The sequence below is a fragment of the Taudactylus pleione genome, unplaced genomic scaffold (assembly GCF_031769625.1).
Source record: "Taudactylus pleione unplaced genomic scaffold, aTauple2 ptg000114l, whole genome shotgun sequence".
NCBI lineage: Eukaryota > Metazoa > Chordata > Amphibia > Anura > Myobatrachidae > Taudactylus > Taudactylus pleione.
Window position 1 is genome coordinate 10,596,059 of NW_028284516.1, and position 21,860 is coordinate 10,617,918.

Consider the following 21,860-nt stretch of genomic DNA (forward strand, 5'->3'; position numbering starts at 1 on the left):
AAACGGAGGCGTTCCCGACAGAATGCCTGCCGTTTGGGGGCGGCCCCACTGACATCACTCGTGATGTCAGTGGTGAGCTTCCGGCTCTAATAGAGCCGAAAGCTCACTGGGGCTTGCGGCAGATGAGACCCTACTACAAGGGTCTCGTTGCAAGCCCCGATGGTCGCGATGGTCTTGACCATCACGACCATCAACCTAGCCGCTCGCTAAAGCTGTGGGTGGTCACCCACAGCTTAGCGAGCGGCCAGGAGGCCGGCTCATTTTAGAGATGCGACCGCCCTCATTCAGAGCGAGAACTGGCATTTTGCGAGCGGCTCTGAATGAGGTCCTGAGTGTGTGCTGCTGTGTCAGTCTTCTCTATGTGTGTGTGAGCAGTGGGCACAGTACAGCTGCTGGGTGTGTACTGAGTGTGTGTTGCTGTGTCAGTCTCCTCTATATGTGTGTGAGTAGTGGGCACAGTACAGCTGCTAGGTGTGTACTGAGTGTGTGTTGCTGTGTCAGTCTCCTCTATGTGTGTGTGAGTAGTGGGCACAGTACAGCTGCTAGGTGTGTACTGAGTGTGTGTTGCTGTGTCAGTCTCCTCTATGTGTGTGTGAGTAGTGGGCACAGTACAGCTACTAGGTGTGTACTGAGTGTGTGCTGCTGTGTCAGTCTCCTCTATGTGTGTGTGAGTAGTGGGCACAGTACAGCTGTTAGGTGTGTACTGAGTGTGTGTTGCTGTGTCAGTCTCCTCTATGTGTGTGTGAGTAGTGGGCACAGTACAGCTGCTAGGTGTGTACTGAGTGTGTGTTGCTGTGTCAGTCTCCTCTATGTGTGTGTGAGTAGTGGGCACAGTACAGCTGCTAGGTGTGTACTGAGTGTGTTGCTGTGTCAGTCTCCTCTGTGTGTGTGAGTAGTGGGCACAGTACAGCATTGTTAGCAGAAGTGATTGTGATGTCATCACTCAGCATCACAAAGCCTGGAGATCAGCAGAGATATTATATATCTGTGTACACACAACAGATTCTGGCTGAGATTATTACCCCTATCGTTCCCTGTTCACTTTCAGCTACAACTGTATCTCTGCAGCCACATTTCCCTATAACTATGTGTATCTGTTCCCTGAATTCTGTTATCGTGGATGTTTTGAAAAACTGAAAGGAAAATGTAAATTATGCTGCTACTTAGGCCGGGATGTACTAAAGGAAAATACGGTAAAACCCCCGTTTCCGGGGTTTTTACTGCATTTCCATAGGTACTAAGCCCCTGGCGCACTTTTATCGGTGCAGAGGGTAAAGCCAGAAAAACCTGGCGGTACCCTATAGAAGCCTATGGGTTTCTTACCCATACATGCCTATCCTCCCGGTTTTCGCAGGAGGCTCACGATTTTTCGGGTAACCCCCCGCACCCCCGGAAGGGTAGGCATTTCTCCTGCATTCTGCCCACTTACTAGTGAAGTGGGCAGAATGAGAATTCCAGCGGCGATTGCGGGTCTCCGTGTAGGGGGCATGGCTTAAGATGTGATTCTACATGAATCACATCATTTGGCCCCGCCCTCTATGTAAATTCTAGCCAATCGCGGCAAATTTACAGTGAGGGGGCGGGTCTTAATGATGCAAATCATCAGGCCCTGCCCCCATCGCCACCCTCCTGCTTCTCTTGCCCGGGCTTCTCCCGGGAAGATATATTAAAAGGTAGGAAAGTATGTTCTTACCGCACCCCACTCCTGACGCTTCACCGTCGCCTCGCCACCCCGCAGATGCCCAGCACTGGACCCCACTCACCTGCTCTCCATGGTTGCCGTCCCGTGCTCTTGCTGGGTCCTCCTCCTCATAATCTTCCGGGTTCAGGGAGGAGGAGAAGGATCCCTGGGCTTGGAGGAGGCGGGGTCCCACAGTAACCCCCTCATCCCGCTTCGCAAAGGGCAGCACTTATCACAAGAACTGTTATTTGCGATACTAATCGCATATGTTAGTACATATGCGATTAATAAGGTTGCGGTGACTGGCGGAATGGCACCGCAACCTTAGTACATCCCGGCCTTAGTGACATTGTCATATACACCCAGGGCTGCCAAGAAATATCCTGGGCCCCGGTACAGCAAGCTCCCGGGCCCCCCCAGCCATAGACAGCGCATGACATTTCCGCCGTCTATTGGAGGGGGAGACAGGGCAAGATGTAATTGGCCGCAGTGCATAGCAGCCGGATTAGTGTTCCCGCTAGACCACGGGCAGGTTGTCTCAGCGTGCAGCCAAGGCGTAGCCGGCCGGGGAGGAGGCACGTCTTTTTTTTATTTTTATTTTACCTTTTTATTAAAAAAACGCAAATTAAAAAAAACGCTACTATGCGCCCCTGCGTATATTACACAAATTTTTAGATACATATATCTATTATAAATACGATATATTATATGTGATTATATATATATATATATATATATATGGTATATCTAATATACACTTGATGGGCAGTGTCAGTCACTCACACTGGCACGCGCGGGCTCTTTTTTCACAGTGCACCCAGGCTCACATCCTCAAACTACTGGATGACAGGTCCACGCCTGTGGCGCAGGCACTTACTTTTCTGTGATCCCCTACCCGTCCCGGCCCGCTGCCGCCCGGAGACTGTATTGGAACTAGTGCAGTGGTGCCTGCTGGTGAAGAGAGAAGCCTCGCGAGATGGTGATGTCATCATCTCACGAGAGGATCAGCGGCGCAGCTACAGCAGCCTGCAAGTAAGTGACACTGTCTATGGTAGACATTGACACAGACAGTACGGTAACAGAGACCTCCTGCCCCCCCTCCCCCGAACTGCCGTCCGTCACCAGTAAAAGTGAATAAAAAAAAAATTGGAAAACAAACGGTAGCGTGCTGCGGGCGGCCCGGGCCCCCTGCAATACCTGGGCCCGGGTAAACTGTACCCGCTTCCCCCCTCTCGGCACCCATGTATACACCCAGATAGGAGCAGCTGGTTGTCAGAGGGGACTCCCATAAATACAGAACTGGAAACCAATATGACCTGAAGGTCAGAAAATAAGCATTTATTTTGGATGGTAGCCATAGAGGTGGGTGAGGGTTGGGTCACTGGTCATTTCTAGAGATGAGCTGGTTTGGTTCTCAGAGATCCGAACCCGCCCGAACATCGGGGATCCAAGTCAGATCAGAGCCGGCTCCGGTTTTCCCACCTGACTCGGATCTGAAAATGAGGCAAAACGTCATCTTCCTGCTGTCGGATTCTCGCGGGTTTTGGATTCTATAAAAGGTCCCGCGATCACTGCCATTTTTCATTCAGGCTTTGGAGCGTGCACAGTGAGAGAGCTGGGATCTGTTGCTAACGCTGACCATAAGGGCTGGCTACTGTTGTCAATATAGGGGTTGGCTGGCTACTGTTGTCCATATAGGGGCTGGCTGGCTACTGTTGTCCATATAGGGGCTGGCTGGCTACTGTTGTCCATATAGGGGCTGGCTGGCTACTGTTGTCCATATAGGGGCTGGCTGGCTACTGTTGTCCATATAGGGGCTGGCTGTTGTGCTGTCTTGTCCAGGGGGTGCTCTGTCCTTCAGGGTTGCTCGTCTTCACCCACCCGCAGTGTGAAAAAAAATATATATATTTTTTTTTTGTGTGTGCGTGTTAGCCACACCTGTCACTGTCATCGGCGTAGCTGCGCAGGGGTGTCTGTCAAGGGCTGTTGCTCCCCCCCCCCAAAAAGTACAAAACACCAATTTTTTTGTGTGCGTGTTAGGCCACACCTGTTACTGTCATTGGTGTAGGTGTGCAAGGGTGCTGTGCTGGGGCTGCTGCCCAAAAAATAAATAAAAACTATTTTTTTTTGTGCGTGTTAGCCACACCTGTCACTGTCATCGGCGTACCTGCGCAGGAGTGCTGTGCTGCGGTCTGTCAAGGGCTTTTTTTTTGTGTGTGTGGTTGTGTGCGTAGTGAGTATGGAGGTAGAGGACAGTCACATGACCAGAGAGCAAAATCCACATACCAGTCTGGTAGCTGCTGGCAGCAGTCATGATGACGATGCAAGGCCATCAATGTCATCTATGAAGGCCGATATACCAGGGCTTAAGTGAGGCCGAAAGTCAGGTTAATAAAATCAACTTTTACCCTGTTAAAGCAAAAAAAATGAAAGCTAAATCAGCTTTAGAGAAACAAAAAATTGGCAATATGCCATTCACTACACAAAGTGGCAAGGAAAGGATAAGGGCTTGGCCTCTATTATTTATGACTAGTGGTTCTAGTGATGATAATTTAAGCCCCTCTGCTTGTAGGAGAGGTACAAAAAAAATTTGTTAAGACGAGTAATACACTGGAACCAACTGTGTGCTCTGAAAACTCCCAAATCCCAGAGGAGTGTCCAAGTGTGTCCGCTGTTGCCATGTGTGAGCCTGAACTTTCTAGTAATACTGTACTTGAAGAGGATCCTCCTTCCACCATGTGTGCCTTTTTATGACGTAAAAATTGAGGATGCTTCTGTGGAATTGCACGAGGAGGATATTTATGTAGTTGGCAATAACAACAAGGATGATGAGGATGTTGATGATGATGAGGATGTTGATGGAGAGGATGTTTGTGTAAAAACTGTAAATCAGGCAACAGTTGTTGTTGCCCATGGTGGGAAAAATCCCATTGTTGCCATGCCTGGGCAAAGGATCAAAAAATCCACATCTCATGTGTGGAATTATTTCCACCCAAATCCGGACAACTTTTGCCAAGCCATTTGTGACCGTTGCCAAATAAAAGTGAGTAGCTGTAAGGACCTTAACCATCTTGGAGACTCCTCCCTGTTACGTCACTTGCAGCGCATTCATCAAATCGGAACGAGTATTGAAACTTTGCGGACAAAAAAAGTAAAACAAACAACAATCAGTCCACTGTCACCAAGCTGCTCCCTCCTATCTGGATCCAAGCACCTGCAATATCCACCACCAACACCTGCATCATTATCAACATCCTCATTCATGATCGGAAGTAGTCCTGCATCCAATATCATAAGGACTGACTCCTCTCCTATCCGTTGTTCCTCAGAAAGATCCTTGAATGTTACGCCTGCTGCTGTTGCTATGACTGGATCTTCATCCCAGAAGGGGACCAGGAAGAAGACTACTCTTAGTTGGTCAAGTACAACCAAACATTTGACTATTACCCAATCCATTGCATTGGCAAAAAAGTATGACAGCAAACATCCAGTTGCACAGCAGATTACTGTTGCCATAACAGCTATGCTGGTATTAGATGTGCGTCAGTGTCCATCATTAATGCAGTGGGTTTTACCCAGTTAATGGAGGTCCTGTGTCCCCGCTACAATGTGCCTTCTAGATTCCACTTCTCTTCACTCTAGGTTAGTGAATTAATGCAGAGCTAGAATGCTAGGTGTCTAACCCTAAGTCCTCCCTGGGAAGCCTAAACCTAACCCTCCACCCCCACGGCTGTCCACGCCTGTTGCCTGGCTTACCTTCAATCGGTAAGCCTGGTGTCGGGCTCCCGGCATACGGAAAATGACAGGCGTCGAGATTTCGATGCCTGTCATTTAACCCTTGCCGGGAATATACAGTCGGGAAGCTGACAGTTGGGATTCCGTCCATCAGCTTCCCGGCTGCTTCCTGTTATGATCACCCACTATGGAGATCAAATTGGCAAGTGGGCAAATTTTGTTGTAGTTTCTATAAAAGCCAATCAAGCACCCATGTTCATCAGTGGTCCTGTCCCACTAGGTTAAATTACCCTCTCATAGATTAACAATGTATAATAAGAGTGCACAGTCTGGAAACTGACCCCTAGAGCCTGGGGTTGGTCCTTAAGCAGTGGGGCCTATCAGAGATTTCCCCTGTACCCCCGTGGGTCAGACCAACACCAACCCTGATCAGCAGTCTCAGGGAGAGATTTATCAACACTTCTAAAGAGGTCAAGTGGAGATGTTACCCATAACAACCAATATATTTTAGCTTTAATCTTATAAAATGTTCTAGATAAATGATAGCTAGAATCTGACTGGTTTCTATGGCCACACCTCCACTTGTCCTCTATAGAAGGTTTGATAACTCGCCCTAAGAATTTTACAACTAACATCTATTCAGTTAGCCTATAAAGGATATAATTTTTTATTTTCCTTCCATCACTGGGCATAAAGCTTAAATCCTCAAACTTGTACACACATACAGTATACACATATGAAGAAGTGCTAGCATTTGACACTTGCACCTTCTAGCGCCTGAAGAGGTGGGATGGGGAAGAATGGGCAGTTTAGCATAGCCTGCATCTAGTAAAGGCATGTTTGCGTAATTAGGATCAGATGCAGATCCTTGTGGTGAAGAAGAAACATCTCTCAGTAACCGGATCTATGGTGTGCCCCCGAGGACTGGTGCACATATATAGTACACTAATGATGGCGATCACCAGCATGAACTAGCCGCTATTGATATAATTACGTTTTCACTTCTGACACTGATAGGCGCTTTTTTCATTTATCATGTATAGATCATAGGAATTATTAAAAAAATGTATTTGCTACTTTCATTCGTTGAGACATAATAGTATATCTGCTTTATTATATTAGACTTAGGGCCTGATTCAGACCCGCTCGCTAGATGCGGCCGCTCGCTCCCAGGGTATGTAAATTTTGCAAAGTGACATCAAGGCAGCCGCTCACTCAGCAAGGCATAGGCACACCCACTATGTCTTGGCGAGCGATCACTTTGTGTTTACAGATGCCCACCAGTCTGTCTTTAGCTGCCCCCTAGCGTACGTCATCTCCAGGAAGTATATTCAACCATCGGTACATCGGGTCACATCGGATCTGACCGCAGTGCTTGCGGTTGACTGTACCCTACCGCAAGCACTGCGAGCACTTCAGTGTATTTTTCAACCAGGTAACATGTACTATGACTCTGCCTGTTAATTATGCATGCCCCAGAAATGGTGTGGAAACACTCTGGCACGCCTGCGTCCGCAACTCCACTCCCCCGCTACTACTGCACTGCCCGTTACCACCCAAAAATGGTCTCTCCTGTCACTCATTCCACTGGGTAGTCTTTGCTGGGCGAGCGAGCAAAATCAGATCGCACGTACTAGTTTGTGCACGCACACTGCAAACTACACACATGCGCACATTAGCGAACATCATCTGCAACGAGTGGCCCCTTGCTAGCGAACAGGTCTGAATCAGGCCCTTAATGAATAATGTGTTTTTCAATATAAAAACAAATGTGTGTATATGTGGATGTAGGTACGCCTGACGTAACCCTGTTGCCATAGGATACAGGAGTAGAGCTTGATGCAACATACGATGCAGGAGACTCAGGATGGGCGTACAAGAAAATTTTATGAAAAATCTTGAGTAAAAAAAAAATTAATATAAAAATGTAAGAGTTATTTTGTTGTTAGATTACCTGATATCTCTATAACTGTTGACAATTCGACAATCAAATTCCACCCCACATACCCAAAAACATCTTGGATGTCATCTCGCCACCACCTCAAACTAAGTATTTCTAAAACGGAATTAGTTATATTTCCACCGGCCAATAACAGTTACCAACCTGATTTCTCTATCACTGCCCCACAAGCTCACTGCCTTGGTGTCATTCGTGACTCTGAACTGTCCATTGTTCCCCACATTCAATCTTTCACAAAATGATGTTGCATACTTCTAAAATACATATCCAAATTCGACCATATCTTGCACAAGACACTGCAAACACTCTAATCCATGAACTTATTGTTTCCCGCATTGACTATTGCAATTGTCTCCTTATTGGTCTTCCCAAAAACAGATTCTTGCCGCTACAATCCATTATGAATACAGCTGCTAGGCTGGTCTTCCTCACCTAAGGTTCATTGTCTGCTGACCCACTCTGTCAGTCCCTCCATTGGTTACTGGTCTTCTACCGTATTCCATATAAAATACTTTTACTTACACATAAGGCTATTAACCAAACCACATCAACATATATCTCTTCAGTTTCTCAAAATATCTTCCAACCCGCCATCTCCGCTCTGCACAAGATCTCCGTCTCTCATCTGTACGCATTATTTGTTCCCATGCACGGCTTCAGGACTTTTTTCAGGCTGCACGCACTCTGTGGAATGCCCTCCCACGCACAATAAGACTTTACGCCAGTGGTTCCCAAACTTTTTTGAAGCACAGCGCCCTAGAGTATCAGCATAGTTTTCATGGCACCCCTAAGCCAAAAGCTTGTTATTGAAAAATTCAGAAAAAAATGTAGTAAAGTGAAGTGAATTGTGCTTATCTGTCATCCTTTGGTTCAGTTATGTGGTGGTGGAGTGGACAGGTCTCTGCTTCACATATTTACATTACATTGACCATAAATAATTTGATTTTGTGCTGGACCACCAATCTGAGGCACCCTTGCTAGTGTCCTGAGGCACCCCAGGGTGCCACGGCGCACACTTTGGCAACACTGCTTTACGCTAACATTCAAGCGTTCCCTAAAAACTCACCTCCTCAAACAAGTTTATCAGATTCCAGAACCGCCCACCCAACCTTCATAGCCTCCCTATCTAGTTACATCCCTTCAGAGCCGTAGCTAGACATTTTGGTGCTTTGTGCGAGAAGTTCATTGGTGCACCCCCCCCCCACACACATATATATATATATATATATATATACATACATACACACACATACATTACATATATATGTATGCATGTGTATGTATACACATGTATACATATGTATATATACTATGGGGAATATTCAATAGGCTGTGAGATTAGCAAAAAACCCGCACCTGCGAGCTATTTCCTGCAGGTGCGGATTTTTGCTATTCTATTAGGTGCGTGTTTTTTTAAAAAACACACGCCAGGAGGTTTTTTTCCACGCACCTCCTGAGCAAGCGTGATTTTTCCTAAAATCGTTGATTTTAGGTTAAATTACCGACACCGACACTTGCTCTGACACCCCCATGAGGACTAATTAAGCAATTGGAAATATCCAATTAGCTTAATTAGTCCTTAATTGCTTACATCCAGCAGCTCTGTCTTCTTCATCCTGCGTCGGGAGCCGGCTCTTCTGCAGCAGCGGTGAGTATGTCAGTGTGTGTATAAGTGTGTGTGTGTGTGTCCCACTATCAGTGTGCCCCCGCAGTGCTAGTGTGGACCCCCGGAATGGACGCTGGGAGAACTACATCTCCCAACAGCCCTTGCTTCTCCCACCAGCCCCTGGAATTCCCAGCAGCCCCCTCTCCAGTAAGAAGAGAGAGGGGAGGCCGCTGGGAGCCGCGGAGACTACTGGAGACCCCGGTAAGGTAAGTGGTGGGGTTTTTTTCAACAAAAAATATGCGCCGCAGGGTTTTCAGAACTGAAAACCCAGCGACCAATATTTTGGTAATTGAATACCACGGGTATTGGGAGCGCGCATATCCACGGTATTTCAAAATTGGCCGCGAGGGGCACAAGCTTTTTGTTGGATATACACATATATATATATATATATATATATATATATACACACACATACACACTACACACACATACATTCAATTATATATATAATAAATATAACACTTTGATCCTTCTAGTAAAAGGAGGCAGCAGTCCTTTTCGTGTATCTGTAGGGCAGTCAGATGAAATGTGATCTAGAAAAATGGAGTGGAAAGGGCATGCGCCAAATAGTGTGATGAATTACAAACAAGTGTGCTCGTGCTCAAGTGAGAATGTGAGTACCAAAAATAAATTCTTTGAGGCTTATCTGAGAAAAATGTCAGCGGGATGCAGATAATGCTGGACCCGGATTTCTGGTGCCACAGAGGACCTTGATGAAAATGGCTAGCATCAGAGCCACACAGGAGAGAGAAAATATAGTGTAGTATTTCCAGGACACAAATACGTTATTATTTGTCAGTGTGCGTACCAGATAGATTCTTGTATAAAGGTATAAAGGTGTGCTCTCTTGTTAATCATCCATATTCCCTTTTCTTCCTGCCCCAGGATTTTTCCACGTACAAGGATGGTGGTCTTTAGATCAAAGAAAGATCCATCATCAGTGGTATATTTTTAAGGCAAGGGGCTTTATTTCAAACAAACAAGGGAAATTGCGGTGGAAACATGCAAACAAATTAATACAAAGGAATAAATGAATGAAGTGCTTATCTGCAAAATCGTTGCAATGGTCCATATAGGTAAGACTGGCAGTTTTCCAATGCGTTTCATCTTTTGGACTTCCTTAGGGGTAGAGGTATAGGTCTGGGAGTACCCTTTTTATACGCTATCTGTGGGTTAAACATCAGAAAATAAAAACGGCGCTAAATGCCCGTCCGCGCATGCGCGGTACGCCACGGCCATCATGGTGACATCAGCCATGACGTTGGAGGTATCCCAAGATGCCTAACACTATGGATCGCGCATGCGCATCTTGCAGTCCATACATAACGGCCTCTAACGCTAGTTCCGGTGTTGTTTATCAACAATAGTGGATTGTCCACTTAGTGGACAGATCCATAGTGTAGAAAGTGATGCAATGCATTTATAAGATAGCGTTACAACACTCCTGTCGAACGCTCTTAGGAGCGGCGGATATTTTCTTGGTTAGCTGGATGCACTGTGAAAACCAGCGTCCATTTTGTTGGAGGGTAGCTGACCCAAAAAGAGACAGATTTCAACAGTGGCCATTTTGTTGGTTAGATATACATTTCTAGTGGGGTGGATATTCCCCTTAAAATAAATATTAAAAACAAAATCCCATAGATTACTATAAATCAAGTAGTATAAATATAAGCACAAAAGAACATACATAAAACTGCTAAAAAACATCAAATAAATAATTAGATAGATATATGCCTAAAAAGAATAAGGTATTTAAAAATAGATATACACATAAAAATACAATTAATATACCATAATGATATAGAAGGGCCTTTACAGGAATGTGAAAATAAAACCTAACATGGAATATACTAAAACAAAATATTTTAAAAACATAATAGGACTAAATTATGACAATGATAATAACCCTCGAACAAATTCAAGGTGCGACTCAGGTGACAGTATGTAGCAGTAGGGAAGATACAGCATAAATAATATAAAAACACTGTATAAAAAGGGAGCAATTTCATAGTTGTCGTTCAGACCATGAGGTAGGAGTGTATTTAATACAAATATCCAGTACATCTCTCGCTGAGAGAGTTTGGTTGCGAGATCACCCCCTCTTGCTCCTAGTTTTACATGTTCAATACCCCTAAAAAATAAGTGTTTGGGGTTAACATTGTGATGTGTTTTAAAATGCCTGGATACTGAGTGGCTTTCAATCTTGTGTTTTATATTTCTCACATGTTCTTGTATTCTAAGCTTTAAATTTCTCTTCGTTTTGCCTACATACTTCAGGCCGCAAGGACATTCCAATACATAGATTACTGAGCACGTATTACAATTAATAAAGTGCTTCATGTAGAATTTTTAGTGTTATTATGATTATAGAAAACTCTTCTGCAGGGGTGTAAATACTTGCACATATTGCAATGACCACTTTTATAGGCCCCCAGACATTTATTAAGAACTTCTCTAGTGGGTTGGGTGTGTGTGAGCATACTTGGGGATAGTATATCCTTAAGATTTTTTGCCTTCTTAAAAATAATGTTAGGTCTGTTAGGAAGGATGTCTGACAATATTGGATCCATTTTTAGTCTCCCCCAACGTTTATTGAGGACATGTCTAATTCTTTTTTCTTCCTTATTAAATTGTGTAATAAAGGGTACTTGATCTTTCTTTTCTGGTCTGGTTTTATACTCTAGTAGATCTTTCCTATATACTGCTACCCCAGTCTCTGTCTGGACCAGTCAGAGACTCAGACCTCACTTGGCACAGTGGTAGGTCCTCGGTCCTGTGTACACAGCCAGTACACACATGCAGCGCCGCACCGTGCCACTCCTTGAGCCAGCCCCACCACACAGCAGCTCCTCCTCATTGACCTCTGGGCACATTGGGAGGGAAACATGATGACTTCTCCATCTCACCTATCACAATAGGTTCCCGGGAGACGGGAAATCAGAAGGAGGCGGGGAGGCTGCGGCTGTCTCTCTCCTCTGTTCTGGGCGCCGCGGACAAGCAGCAGTGCCCGCCCGGCGCTGGATTAAAGAACACACTGGGATACTATTATATATGAGATGGTCGGCGGTTAGTGTTCCGCCCTCAGCAATGTTACGCTCTGTGCGGAAACACCGACCGCACCACCCTAGCTAGGGCCCTGCTTCCCTTCTTACAGTTCACACATAACCTCACATATTTTCTCTTTGTTCTCTTTCACATCCACCTAACCCTAGGCAAACATTCATGTGTGACTGGATCATATAGTTCACCAAAATCCTCTGCAATCTGGCTGGACCAATTTGCAATATGTAGCACCTATCCTTGTGTATCAACACCTATTTCCCTATAGATTGTAAGCTTGCGAGCAGGGCTCTCTCACCATTATATCTGTCTGTAACTACCCAGTTTTATTTTATTAATGTTGTTTCCAATTGTAGAGTGCAACAGAATATGTTGTGCTATATAAGAAGCTGTTAATAAATAATTAGCTGGAGTAAAAATAATGAAAAAAATCCTTTACTGTTGGAGAAATATCAGGTGCAATCAGTACCCTCTACTGGCCCTACTAACTTTAAAAAGCAAAATAATTAACAAAACATTTTACCAATTGTAGATTTTTATATTCACTCATCAATTCTCTATTTCATTTGCCAAAGGTTGAGTCTAATTTAACTTAATAGATTATGATGTTCTAAATATACATTGGAATACAACTGCAGCCCCTTAGAATATACAGCTGACACCAGCTAAATTTATCCAGACATTGCTAGTCCAACACGGCAAGACTAGGAGGTATATTTAATAACCGGTGGGTTGTCAAAGCCCCCGATCACCAGCGGCTTTGAAAGATAGGTTAAAAACGGCAATAGGAGAAAATGATAAATCAGGCTTGTTTAGCATTTATTTCTGTTAAATCCACTGGTTGTGATTTTAATAACATTCTGGTTAGTAAATATGAAATAAGTGGCTCACAATATTTGAAAGTTTTATTTTCATTTTTATTTTTAAAAATATAAATCTAAAGCTTTAGTTTATATAGTACTTTTTTTCTGTCACCTCCATATATGACAAATAAGACAGCTATTGAATATGTTTCTGTGTTGAACGCTGCAATATATCTTTAATGATTTATTTTATGTTCCTATTTTTCAGAAGAGATAAAGAACCCCAGCAAGAATATCCCTCGCAGTATAATAACAGCCATGTCTGCCGTGATTGTCTTCTATTTGCTGGTGAACATCTCATACCTCACAGTTCTGACACCCAGGGAAATTGTATCTTCAGGTGCTGTGATTTCTATTTTGTTAATGAAACATGAAAGAACTTTCACAGTTGAAGTCATTTGTCAGATATTTGTGAGGAACCTACATAGAGATCTACATTCAGCTCTTTTGTTTTTCAGTTCCATTCATTGAGTTTCTTTGATTTTCAGTTTCTCAGACTTATTAGTTTTTAATAATATCTTGTTAGTGGCAGGGGTACACTTTCCAGGTGCCTAGAAATCTCCCTTTCCTTCACAGATGTCCAGAAACTTTCATCTGTACCTTTGTACTTCCACTTAGGTAGAAGCAATGTGGACACTTCACTCTGCACTTAGTTGATTTCAAGGTGATCGGAATTCCCCAAGCTCCGTGACTGCACAAAACTGTTTCCTTTTTCCTTCCTGTCTCTGTGTGCACTACATACTAATATGGCCGAAATGGAGCTTCCCAGCCACAGTAGCTTGCCATTGCGGTGCTCTATACTGTCCTCATGGTAGCCCAGCAGATATAGTAGTAACTCTCTCTGAAATGGTGATTTTAGTTAATAGCTATGCATGTAATTATTTAAAATTGTATTAAAACTGAGACTAGCATCATGATTTCTCTGGGGATTTAACCTCTTGATAAATGCAAATCTCCTTCAAAACAGTCATGATTAGGCTCATCAGTGCTTCAAAAAGACCCCTTAGACTCTAAAGCTGGGTACACACTGACAGATATATTGGCCGATCCATTGATCGGACAATATGTCTGGTACTCGTCGTCCAGTGCGTATCAGAGATATGTCTATGAACGATGGTGGACACGCCCCTGCCCAGCCCCCTTGAGGGTCCCACTGCACATAGGCCTCCTCAGGTGTAGAAGATGCCTGTACAGGGACATCAAAACTACAGTGAGTGAGCCAAAGATCAAACTTGAAGGGCCGGTGGGACCCATGGCCAGAAGCAGGTGATGGGTGTTCAGTGTGTATGAACAGCCATCATCTGCAGATATATCTTTGCAGTGTGTACCCAGCATAAGTTCCGACGTGACAGAGAATGATGTTCACAGTATAATACCGTAGTGCTATCTTAATACGATAATACTTATAACATTGTCAAACAAGGTTACTAGGCAGGGCCACCCAAAAGAATGATGGGCCCTTCAACACGTTTGATCTCTGGCTCACTCACTGTAGTTTTGATGCCCCTGAACAGGCATCTTCTACGCCCAAGGAGGCCCATGTGCAGCGGGACACCCAAGCCTTGCATCTTACTTACTCTGGAAAGTTGGCCCTCCTCATCCAAGGTGCCATCTTCCCAGTGATATTCGGGAAGATGGTACATGCACACAATAGAGAAAAGGCTCTGGCAAGGCAGGTATACATTGCGTGCAGGTTGTGTGATGCAGGGTCCTCCTGAACCCAGGGTCCCGGGTGCTCAGCACACCCTGCACCCATTATAAATACGCCTATGATTGTGCACTAAAATGATGACAGCGATGGAGCCAAGCATACAGATGGGGGTGGCCCTTCTCTGCATGTGGTCGAATATCTGCATTTCCGTTCACTGCACACCATGCACCCATTATAACTATGCCTATGGCTTTGTAGCATTCCCCCTACCCTTTGTTCGTAGGTCTCTATTGTAGCATTACCTCCACCTTTCCCCTGTCCATTTGTCCCTGTGGCAGAGTGCAGCATAGAGTTTCTCAGAGGGGACTGATCATCAATCGTCTTGCTCCAGCTGATTTACACTCGCAGAGATCGCTGGATTAGTGCTCAGAATGGAACTTCAGTTTCCCTCTTTGAGGGTTGGGAAGGTGCCGGACCCATACTGCGCATGTGCGGTACGGGTCCTGTGTGTTCACAACGCCGTCTGGCAGCAGACTGACAGTGATTGACTGTCTGCTGCCATTTGTGGGCGGGGAGGGGGTGGTGAAGGCCTCCGTTTCCCGAAACGGAGGCATGTTGCCGATATTGGGGGTGGAGGGAAGAGGCTAGGATCTTCGTTGGCTGGCAGAGATTTCCTAGCCTTGTTGTTGTATCTGCTGATGATTATCCAACGCTGCATCCTCAGACGCAGCTCGGATAAGTAATGCATATAGGAGGCATGACGCCTCCTGCTGCATTACCATAATTGCAAGGATGGAATTGAAATGCTGCTTGCATGCAGCTACGCAATTCCGTCCTATAGTAAATCACTCCCAGAGCCCGCTATGTCACAGCCTAGGGTGGACCAGCAAGTGGCAATTAGTTCCACACATGTGCAGAACTTATTGCTCTTTAAATTGATGGAGACACAGGAGGAGAGCACTGTTGCAAGGGATATGTAAATGAAAGCCTGGCCAGCAGTAGTTGCCTGCAAACTCTGGTAGCACCAGCCAGGCATACTGGGTGGGTTCCCCCAACCTACAGGGCCCCTCAACATGTGTCTATCTTTTCCCTGAACTATGAATAGAAAAATGAAGCTGACTTACCATACTTACTTCTATCATTTAGAAGAAAGAGCAATCAAGCGCACCCTCTAAGTAACACTATTAAATGGAGTGGCTGCTAACCTAGGGGTTCGCCAACACCCTAAAAACATTAATATAGGTGAGAGATAAGAGCAAGAATGGCAGCACCTACCCCTGAACCAGAAAAGGAAAACTCCAAACCACAATATAGAAAACCACAATATAGAAAACCACAATTTACTATATCTTAGCACATGTCAACAATAAAAAAAATACAAAAAAATAATGAATGATATAAAATGGATTATTGGAAGAGGTATAAAGTTTTTATACAAAATTAGAAATTGTTCGCATAGTAGAGCCAATATTAGATTTATATAAAAACTGACCAATATACTGTATTAAGCAAACCTCTACTAATGTTCTTTTAATGGCTGCAACCAGATATAACCATGCAGTATCTAAAGATGTCAGGGCTAAAAGTCTGTGAACACTGAGCAACTACATCAAAACTAGTGCATAAAGGGTCTGATTCGGCAGTGCAAGTGAGTGCATTGCTGAATGCAGATTCCCGATCATGATTGACAGGCACAGGCATGTACTGGGCGGTACGGGGTCGTGTTGCCGTTTTCTGAGTATGGCAAGGCCAGGACTGCATCCATGGACACAGGTTCCTGGCCTCGCAAGCTGGCCAGCCTACGTATGCTGAGACTCAGCTGGCCGGCACCATCAAACCAGTGCCTATAGAGTAGATCCGTATAAATCAGAGTCACGGTTCTGATCTTCCCTCGGTTCGGAATTCGGATTTTAAATCTGAATTTAATGTTTTGGATTGTAAAAATTACATGATTTTAGCTGTTTTTAAAAACTTTTTACCAATATTTAAAAAAAAAAAAAAGCCAGATCCAAAACCAAAACATGAAGATGAATCCAGATCCAAAAGCAAAACCAAAACACGGAGGTCGGCGCACATTTCTAATTAAAATATAATATAAAATGTTGATGCTAAATTTCATTTTCTATCATGATTTTTGTTTGTAAGTTTTCAATTAGTACAGGAGAATAATCACAAGCTTTTATTGTAAAAATATAACAATAATGTTCTCATACAGAAGATAGAGCTTTATTATGCTTTTGCTTTAAACACATGTAAGAGGTTCTGTAGCTACAGGCTACAGCTGATCTGTTGTAGATCCCTGGTGATACTTTGTCACTGTGATTTGATCCAGAGTATTGCTTATCATTAATGGAGTAGATTCTTCCAATTGCCGCAGCATTATATTAATATTAATGTCTCCCATGTTAATGGAGGAGTTTCAGTAAGCAGTAATAAATGGAATAACTTTACCTCCTGCAGACTTCAAATCCATCCAGCTAATTACTGGCAATGAGCAGGGTAAAAGAATAAGACAATGCTGTTTTTCCCCATTCGGTCAAATTAAAAATATTAATTTAAAGATTTTTATTTTAGCCGACAGATTTTTAAAGACCATTACAACTTTTCTACTGATATATTCTTGCGCCACTAATTTCTGCTTTAGAAAATTGCACAAAAGCATATTATATAAAGAATTTGGCAAATTTAGAATTAAAATCTTGCACCTGTAATTGTATTTTATTAGTTAATATCCATATTTTAATAATTACCTCCAGTGCTGTACACCCCCCTATAGGGCATACACAAAACATTTTTTTGAACACTTCATTATCAGTATTGCCTGATTGACCAAGTTAGAAGCTGATTGGCTGGAATTTTATCTCTGTTGACTACCTCCATCCAAGGCTTAGTAAATAGACCCCTTAATATCCAAAGAGGATTGTAAATTAATAGAACACACGTGATACTTTATTAGTGCTGAGTCACAGTGCTGGGGCCATGTATTTAATTTCGACCAGGGACCTGTCTGTGTGGAGTTAAATGTTCTCCATGTCATTGCGTATGTTTTCTTTGATTCGCTCAATTTCCCCCCCATAGCCTACAAACATATGTCCCATGGAGCCTAGTGTGAGTTTGTGTAGGGAATTTTACTGGAACGCCAATGAGGCAGAGACTGAGGTTAATGATTCAATAATAATTGTAATTAATAATGATGTTTCTTCATAATGTATATCACTGACAAAAAACTGTGTAATAATATATACGGAATGTGGCTTTTGTATGTCATCAGTATACATATAAGAATCTATGTACTAAGCCTTGGAGAGAGATAAAGCGGACGGAGATGAAGTACCAACCAATCAGCTACTCACTGTCATTTTTCAAACACAGCCTGTAAAGTGACAGTTGGGAGCTGATTGGTTGGTACTTTATCTTCACCCACTTTATGTATGTCTTTCCAAGGCTTACCCATAGTTTCCTATACACGTATGTGAAACAATATATAAAATTGTGTTGTTACAGCTGCGGTGTCAGTTACATGGGCTGATAGAACAATCCCATCTGTGGCCTGGATCATTCCCGTTTCAGTGGCTGTGTCGATATTTGGCTCCCTCAATGGTGGCATGTTTATGCTAGGGCGATTAAACTATGCTGGAAGCAAAGAGGGGCATCTACCAGCCCTCATATCCATGCTCCATGTGCATTACTTGACTCCAGCTCCAGCGATGATCATCTCCACGGTTATTGCGATTATTTTTGTCATTCCCTCTGACCTCATTTCATTGACAAATTACTTCAGCTTTGCATCCTGGTTGTTAGTTGGACTCACTTGTGTTAGTCTGATTGTTATGCGTTACAGAGAGCCCAATCTCCAGCGTCCATACAAGGTAAGAACAAACATCGTAATATATGAGATAAAGACTCCCATACTTAATGTTATATAGAGGTGGATGAATGCTAACTAAGAATATCTAGGCATATTAAACCTAGAAATATCTGCGTTCTCGGCAATGTCTCATTATTTCTCATATCTATAATATCTCAGAAGACGTTAATACTGTATATTGTAGTCACTAGTCAGGAGAAAACTGATTTCTCTATTTTATTTTATTTTTTGTGTACAGTTATATTGAAGAATAGAAAAGAAGTATAAACAATGTATCATATAGACTCTCCAACACAAATAAAATGCTACATAGATTCTGAAAAATAAGTTGGATGTATAAACTATATTTCATATGGAGATTTGGTTCACAAAAGAATTAGATAGTTCCTCTCCTCTAATATGTAAAATAATGTTGTTTTTTTTAATATGTGAGATCACACGTACTGTCTTTTTTAATACATTAGTGCATTTTTTAGTCATTGGTATTTTTGTAAACATTATGTCAGGTACATGCAAATTAGTAATTGATTTTGCTTTCTTAAAATAAAACAAACAAACAAAAATCTAATAATATTCACAATTCACCAAAAAATTAGTTTTAAATGCTTGCATACAGAGCTGCCATACCTCAAGTATTACCTAGTGTCAGGGGCTTAGGTACTACTGAAGCAGCCTATACGACTCATATGGGGCAGAGCACTTAGGGGAAAGGGGGCCGTGAAAAGTATCCATCCTTTGGAGAACCCTGCTCTGCTCTTCTGAGCTGATGTTTGGGGACAGCACATGATCAATCATGGGAGTTAAGGGGGGTATCCACTAGACGATAAAGTTGAACGATTGAACGATAATGATAAAATTGTTCGATAATCGTTCAAACATCATTTGAATATCGTTTGCAAATCGTGCAGCAATTGTTTCTAACGATGTTTGATGCACGCTCCCGCTGGTCGTTTGATCGTCTCCTCCATCGACTGAACATGCAGGTCAATTTCACTTGATTGCTTACAAATCGTTTACACATCGTTCACGCTGAACGATCAAACGATGAACCACTGTCTGCCCACTATAGCTGAAAGCTCTCAATCACAGATTAAAACAACATAGTTTATTGTTAGATCTTTTGCAAATATTTTGCAAATTGTTCAGAGTGGAAGATCATATGTCAAGGGAAACTTCAAGGGAAAATCGTTCAGAGGTTGGACAGGGATAAAATCGTCTAGTGGATGCCCCCCATTAGTGTTGTCAGTTCGAGAGCAGAACATGGGGCCTTTGGTGCCATGGATAGATATGCATTGTACCAATTAGCAAGAATCTCTGTGGTTGAAAGTTACATATTATCTTAAGGGCCTATATATCAATTGTAGAGGTGAGCAGATTATGTAACAATTTTCGGAAAAATAACTTTTTTTAATGGATGAAGGTGGTATGACCTAGGAATCATTAGTAACAATGTTATTTCAATATTGGCAGTCTATTTACTGATATTTTGTGGATACAAGTGCTATGTCCAATTCTTAAGTTCTAATAATTTATCTTTAACTGTAAACATCTCAGTTTCTTCTAAACGTAACATAACATCTTCATCCACTCGCTTCTTGAATTAATGTTTGAGGGATATCCCATACAAACCTATGGCGGCTGGCTACTTGCTGAATTTACCAAGCTCCAGAATGCATAGCATTGCCCACTCTGTGGGCGGTACTCAATTGTTTTAGAGCTAAATTTACAGGAGATCGCTGGGCGCTATTGATCCCAAGGGCATGCCAGCGATCTTTAATTTTTTATTGCCGTAAATAAATATGCCCCTTAATGTGATTTTAAGTGTGACAATGGCAGAATTTGTAATTATCTAGATCAGGACTAATGGGGTATTAATTGTATCATGTTCTGGGATGTGGCTACAAAATAAGGGGTGTGGCCACACTCCAGCTGTGTGTTTAGCAGGCCAAAGTGCTAGCACTCCCACAAAACCCCACCCCTTCAATTGCCACAGGCACCTGAGACACCTGCCTCTGATGTCCGCAACACCTGCAAACTTCCCAACTTCCGGCGAGTCAGGACAAACATGCCGACCGCTGTACAACGGGACAGTCCTCTAAAACTGGCACTGACCAGCCAAAATCAAGACACTTATTGTATTGGCATTTTAAGAATTGTTTAGGGAGTAAATGTAGCCTTTGAAGATATCCCATGGACAAGACCAGTAAGTGATTTATCAAATTTTTCAAAGAGGACAAGCTAAACAGTTTTCCATAGCAACCAATCAGAGCTGCTCTGCTATTTTGGTGTCACCCACTCGGATTGTATCACCAAGCAGCGCCGATGATGGGCGTCATCTACACTATGACTGTGTCCTGAGAGGCTGGGGATGCTCCAGGAGTGCTAGGCAAGCCCCCAGTGTGAGGAGAATGGGGGCGTGACATGTGACCATGCCCCAAAAATGTCATCCTACAGGGAGCATGGCTTTGTGTACATGAGACTAAACCCTTTTCATGAGTGTAAGGAATCAGGTTGAGTAGTAGGCACACTGGGTGACACCAAACCCTGTGACACCACTGATTAAGTTTCTATCTGTGGACTGGAGAATTAGTATCCCCCTGAATTTTCATTAACGTCCTCTTAGCGATGGATCTTCTGTAAAGGAAATTGGGTTCTGGGAGGCTTAACTTAGATCGTCCGACTCTATTTGAACACATAGAATAGATGGATCATCATCATCATAACATAGCAGGAAATATAATCAAAATGATGTAGAATTTGTAAATCAGAAAGTTATATAGCTTCTTAAACCTCTGTTTCCTTCACTACAACTAAACAGAGAGAGATTATATTATACCGTAGTATAGTAAATTATACTGACACTGTATAGATGATTTGCTGCTATGATAATGACAATCTTTGTTTTCACATTTCAGGTTTTTCTCCCTATCGCCTTTGGAGTTGTCGCAGTGTCAGTGTTTCTGGTCCTGACACCAATAATAATGTCTCCGAAGGTGGAATATTTATATGCCTTGCTGTTCATGTTTAGCAGTGTCATTGTCTATATCCCCTTTGTACACTTCAAGATACAAATCCCGTACTTCGATAGGGTCACCTGCTATTTGCAACTGTTGCTTGAGGTCTCACCCACAGACATGTTTGAGGATGCTAAATCCGAATAAAGTCAGTCATGTTTATTAAGAAAAAATGTGTAACAATAAAGTTCTTACCATTTCTAAAGATTGTGCTTTGATGTCAGTATGTATCCGATGGGAGAATGAACATTTGTGTAGCCTACAGGTTAGAGGCAAGAACTCTGCTTTCTAACATAGACTTTATGTCGATTATCTGGAGAATCTGCTCAACTTCAGTTCAGTGACCTTGGACATAGGAT

At 43.0% G+C, this 21,860-nt stretch overlaps 1 protein-coding gene across 2 annotated transcripts in view; it reads left to right on the top strand.

Moving 5' to 3' along the window:
* The window catches only part of LOC148524952 (b(0,+)-type amino acid transporter 1-like), a 144,977-nt gene extending 123,329 nt beyond the window's left edge, over window positions 1-21,648 (top strand). For both annotated transcript variants that reach the window (XM_088471534.1, XM_088471535.1), the window contains exons 2-4: window positions 13,177-13,308; window positions 18,124-18,488; window positions 21,403-21,648. In XM_088471534.1, coding sequence (XP_088327660.1) covers window positions 13,177-13,308; window positions 18,124-18,488; window positions 21,403-21,648 — 743 coding nt within the window. The remainder of the gene's footprint in view (window positions 1-13,176; window positions 13,309-18,123; window positions 18,489-21,402) is intronic.
* The last annotated feature ends 212 nt before the right edge of the window (window positions 21,649-21,860 follow it).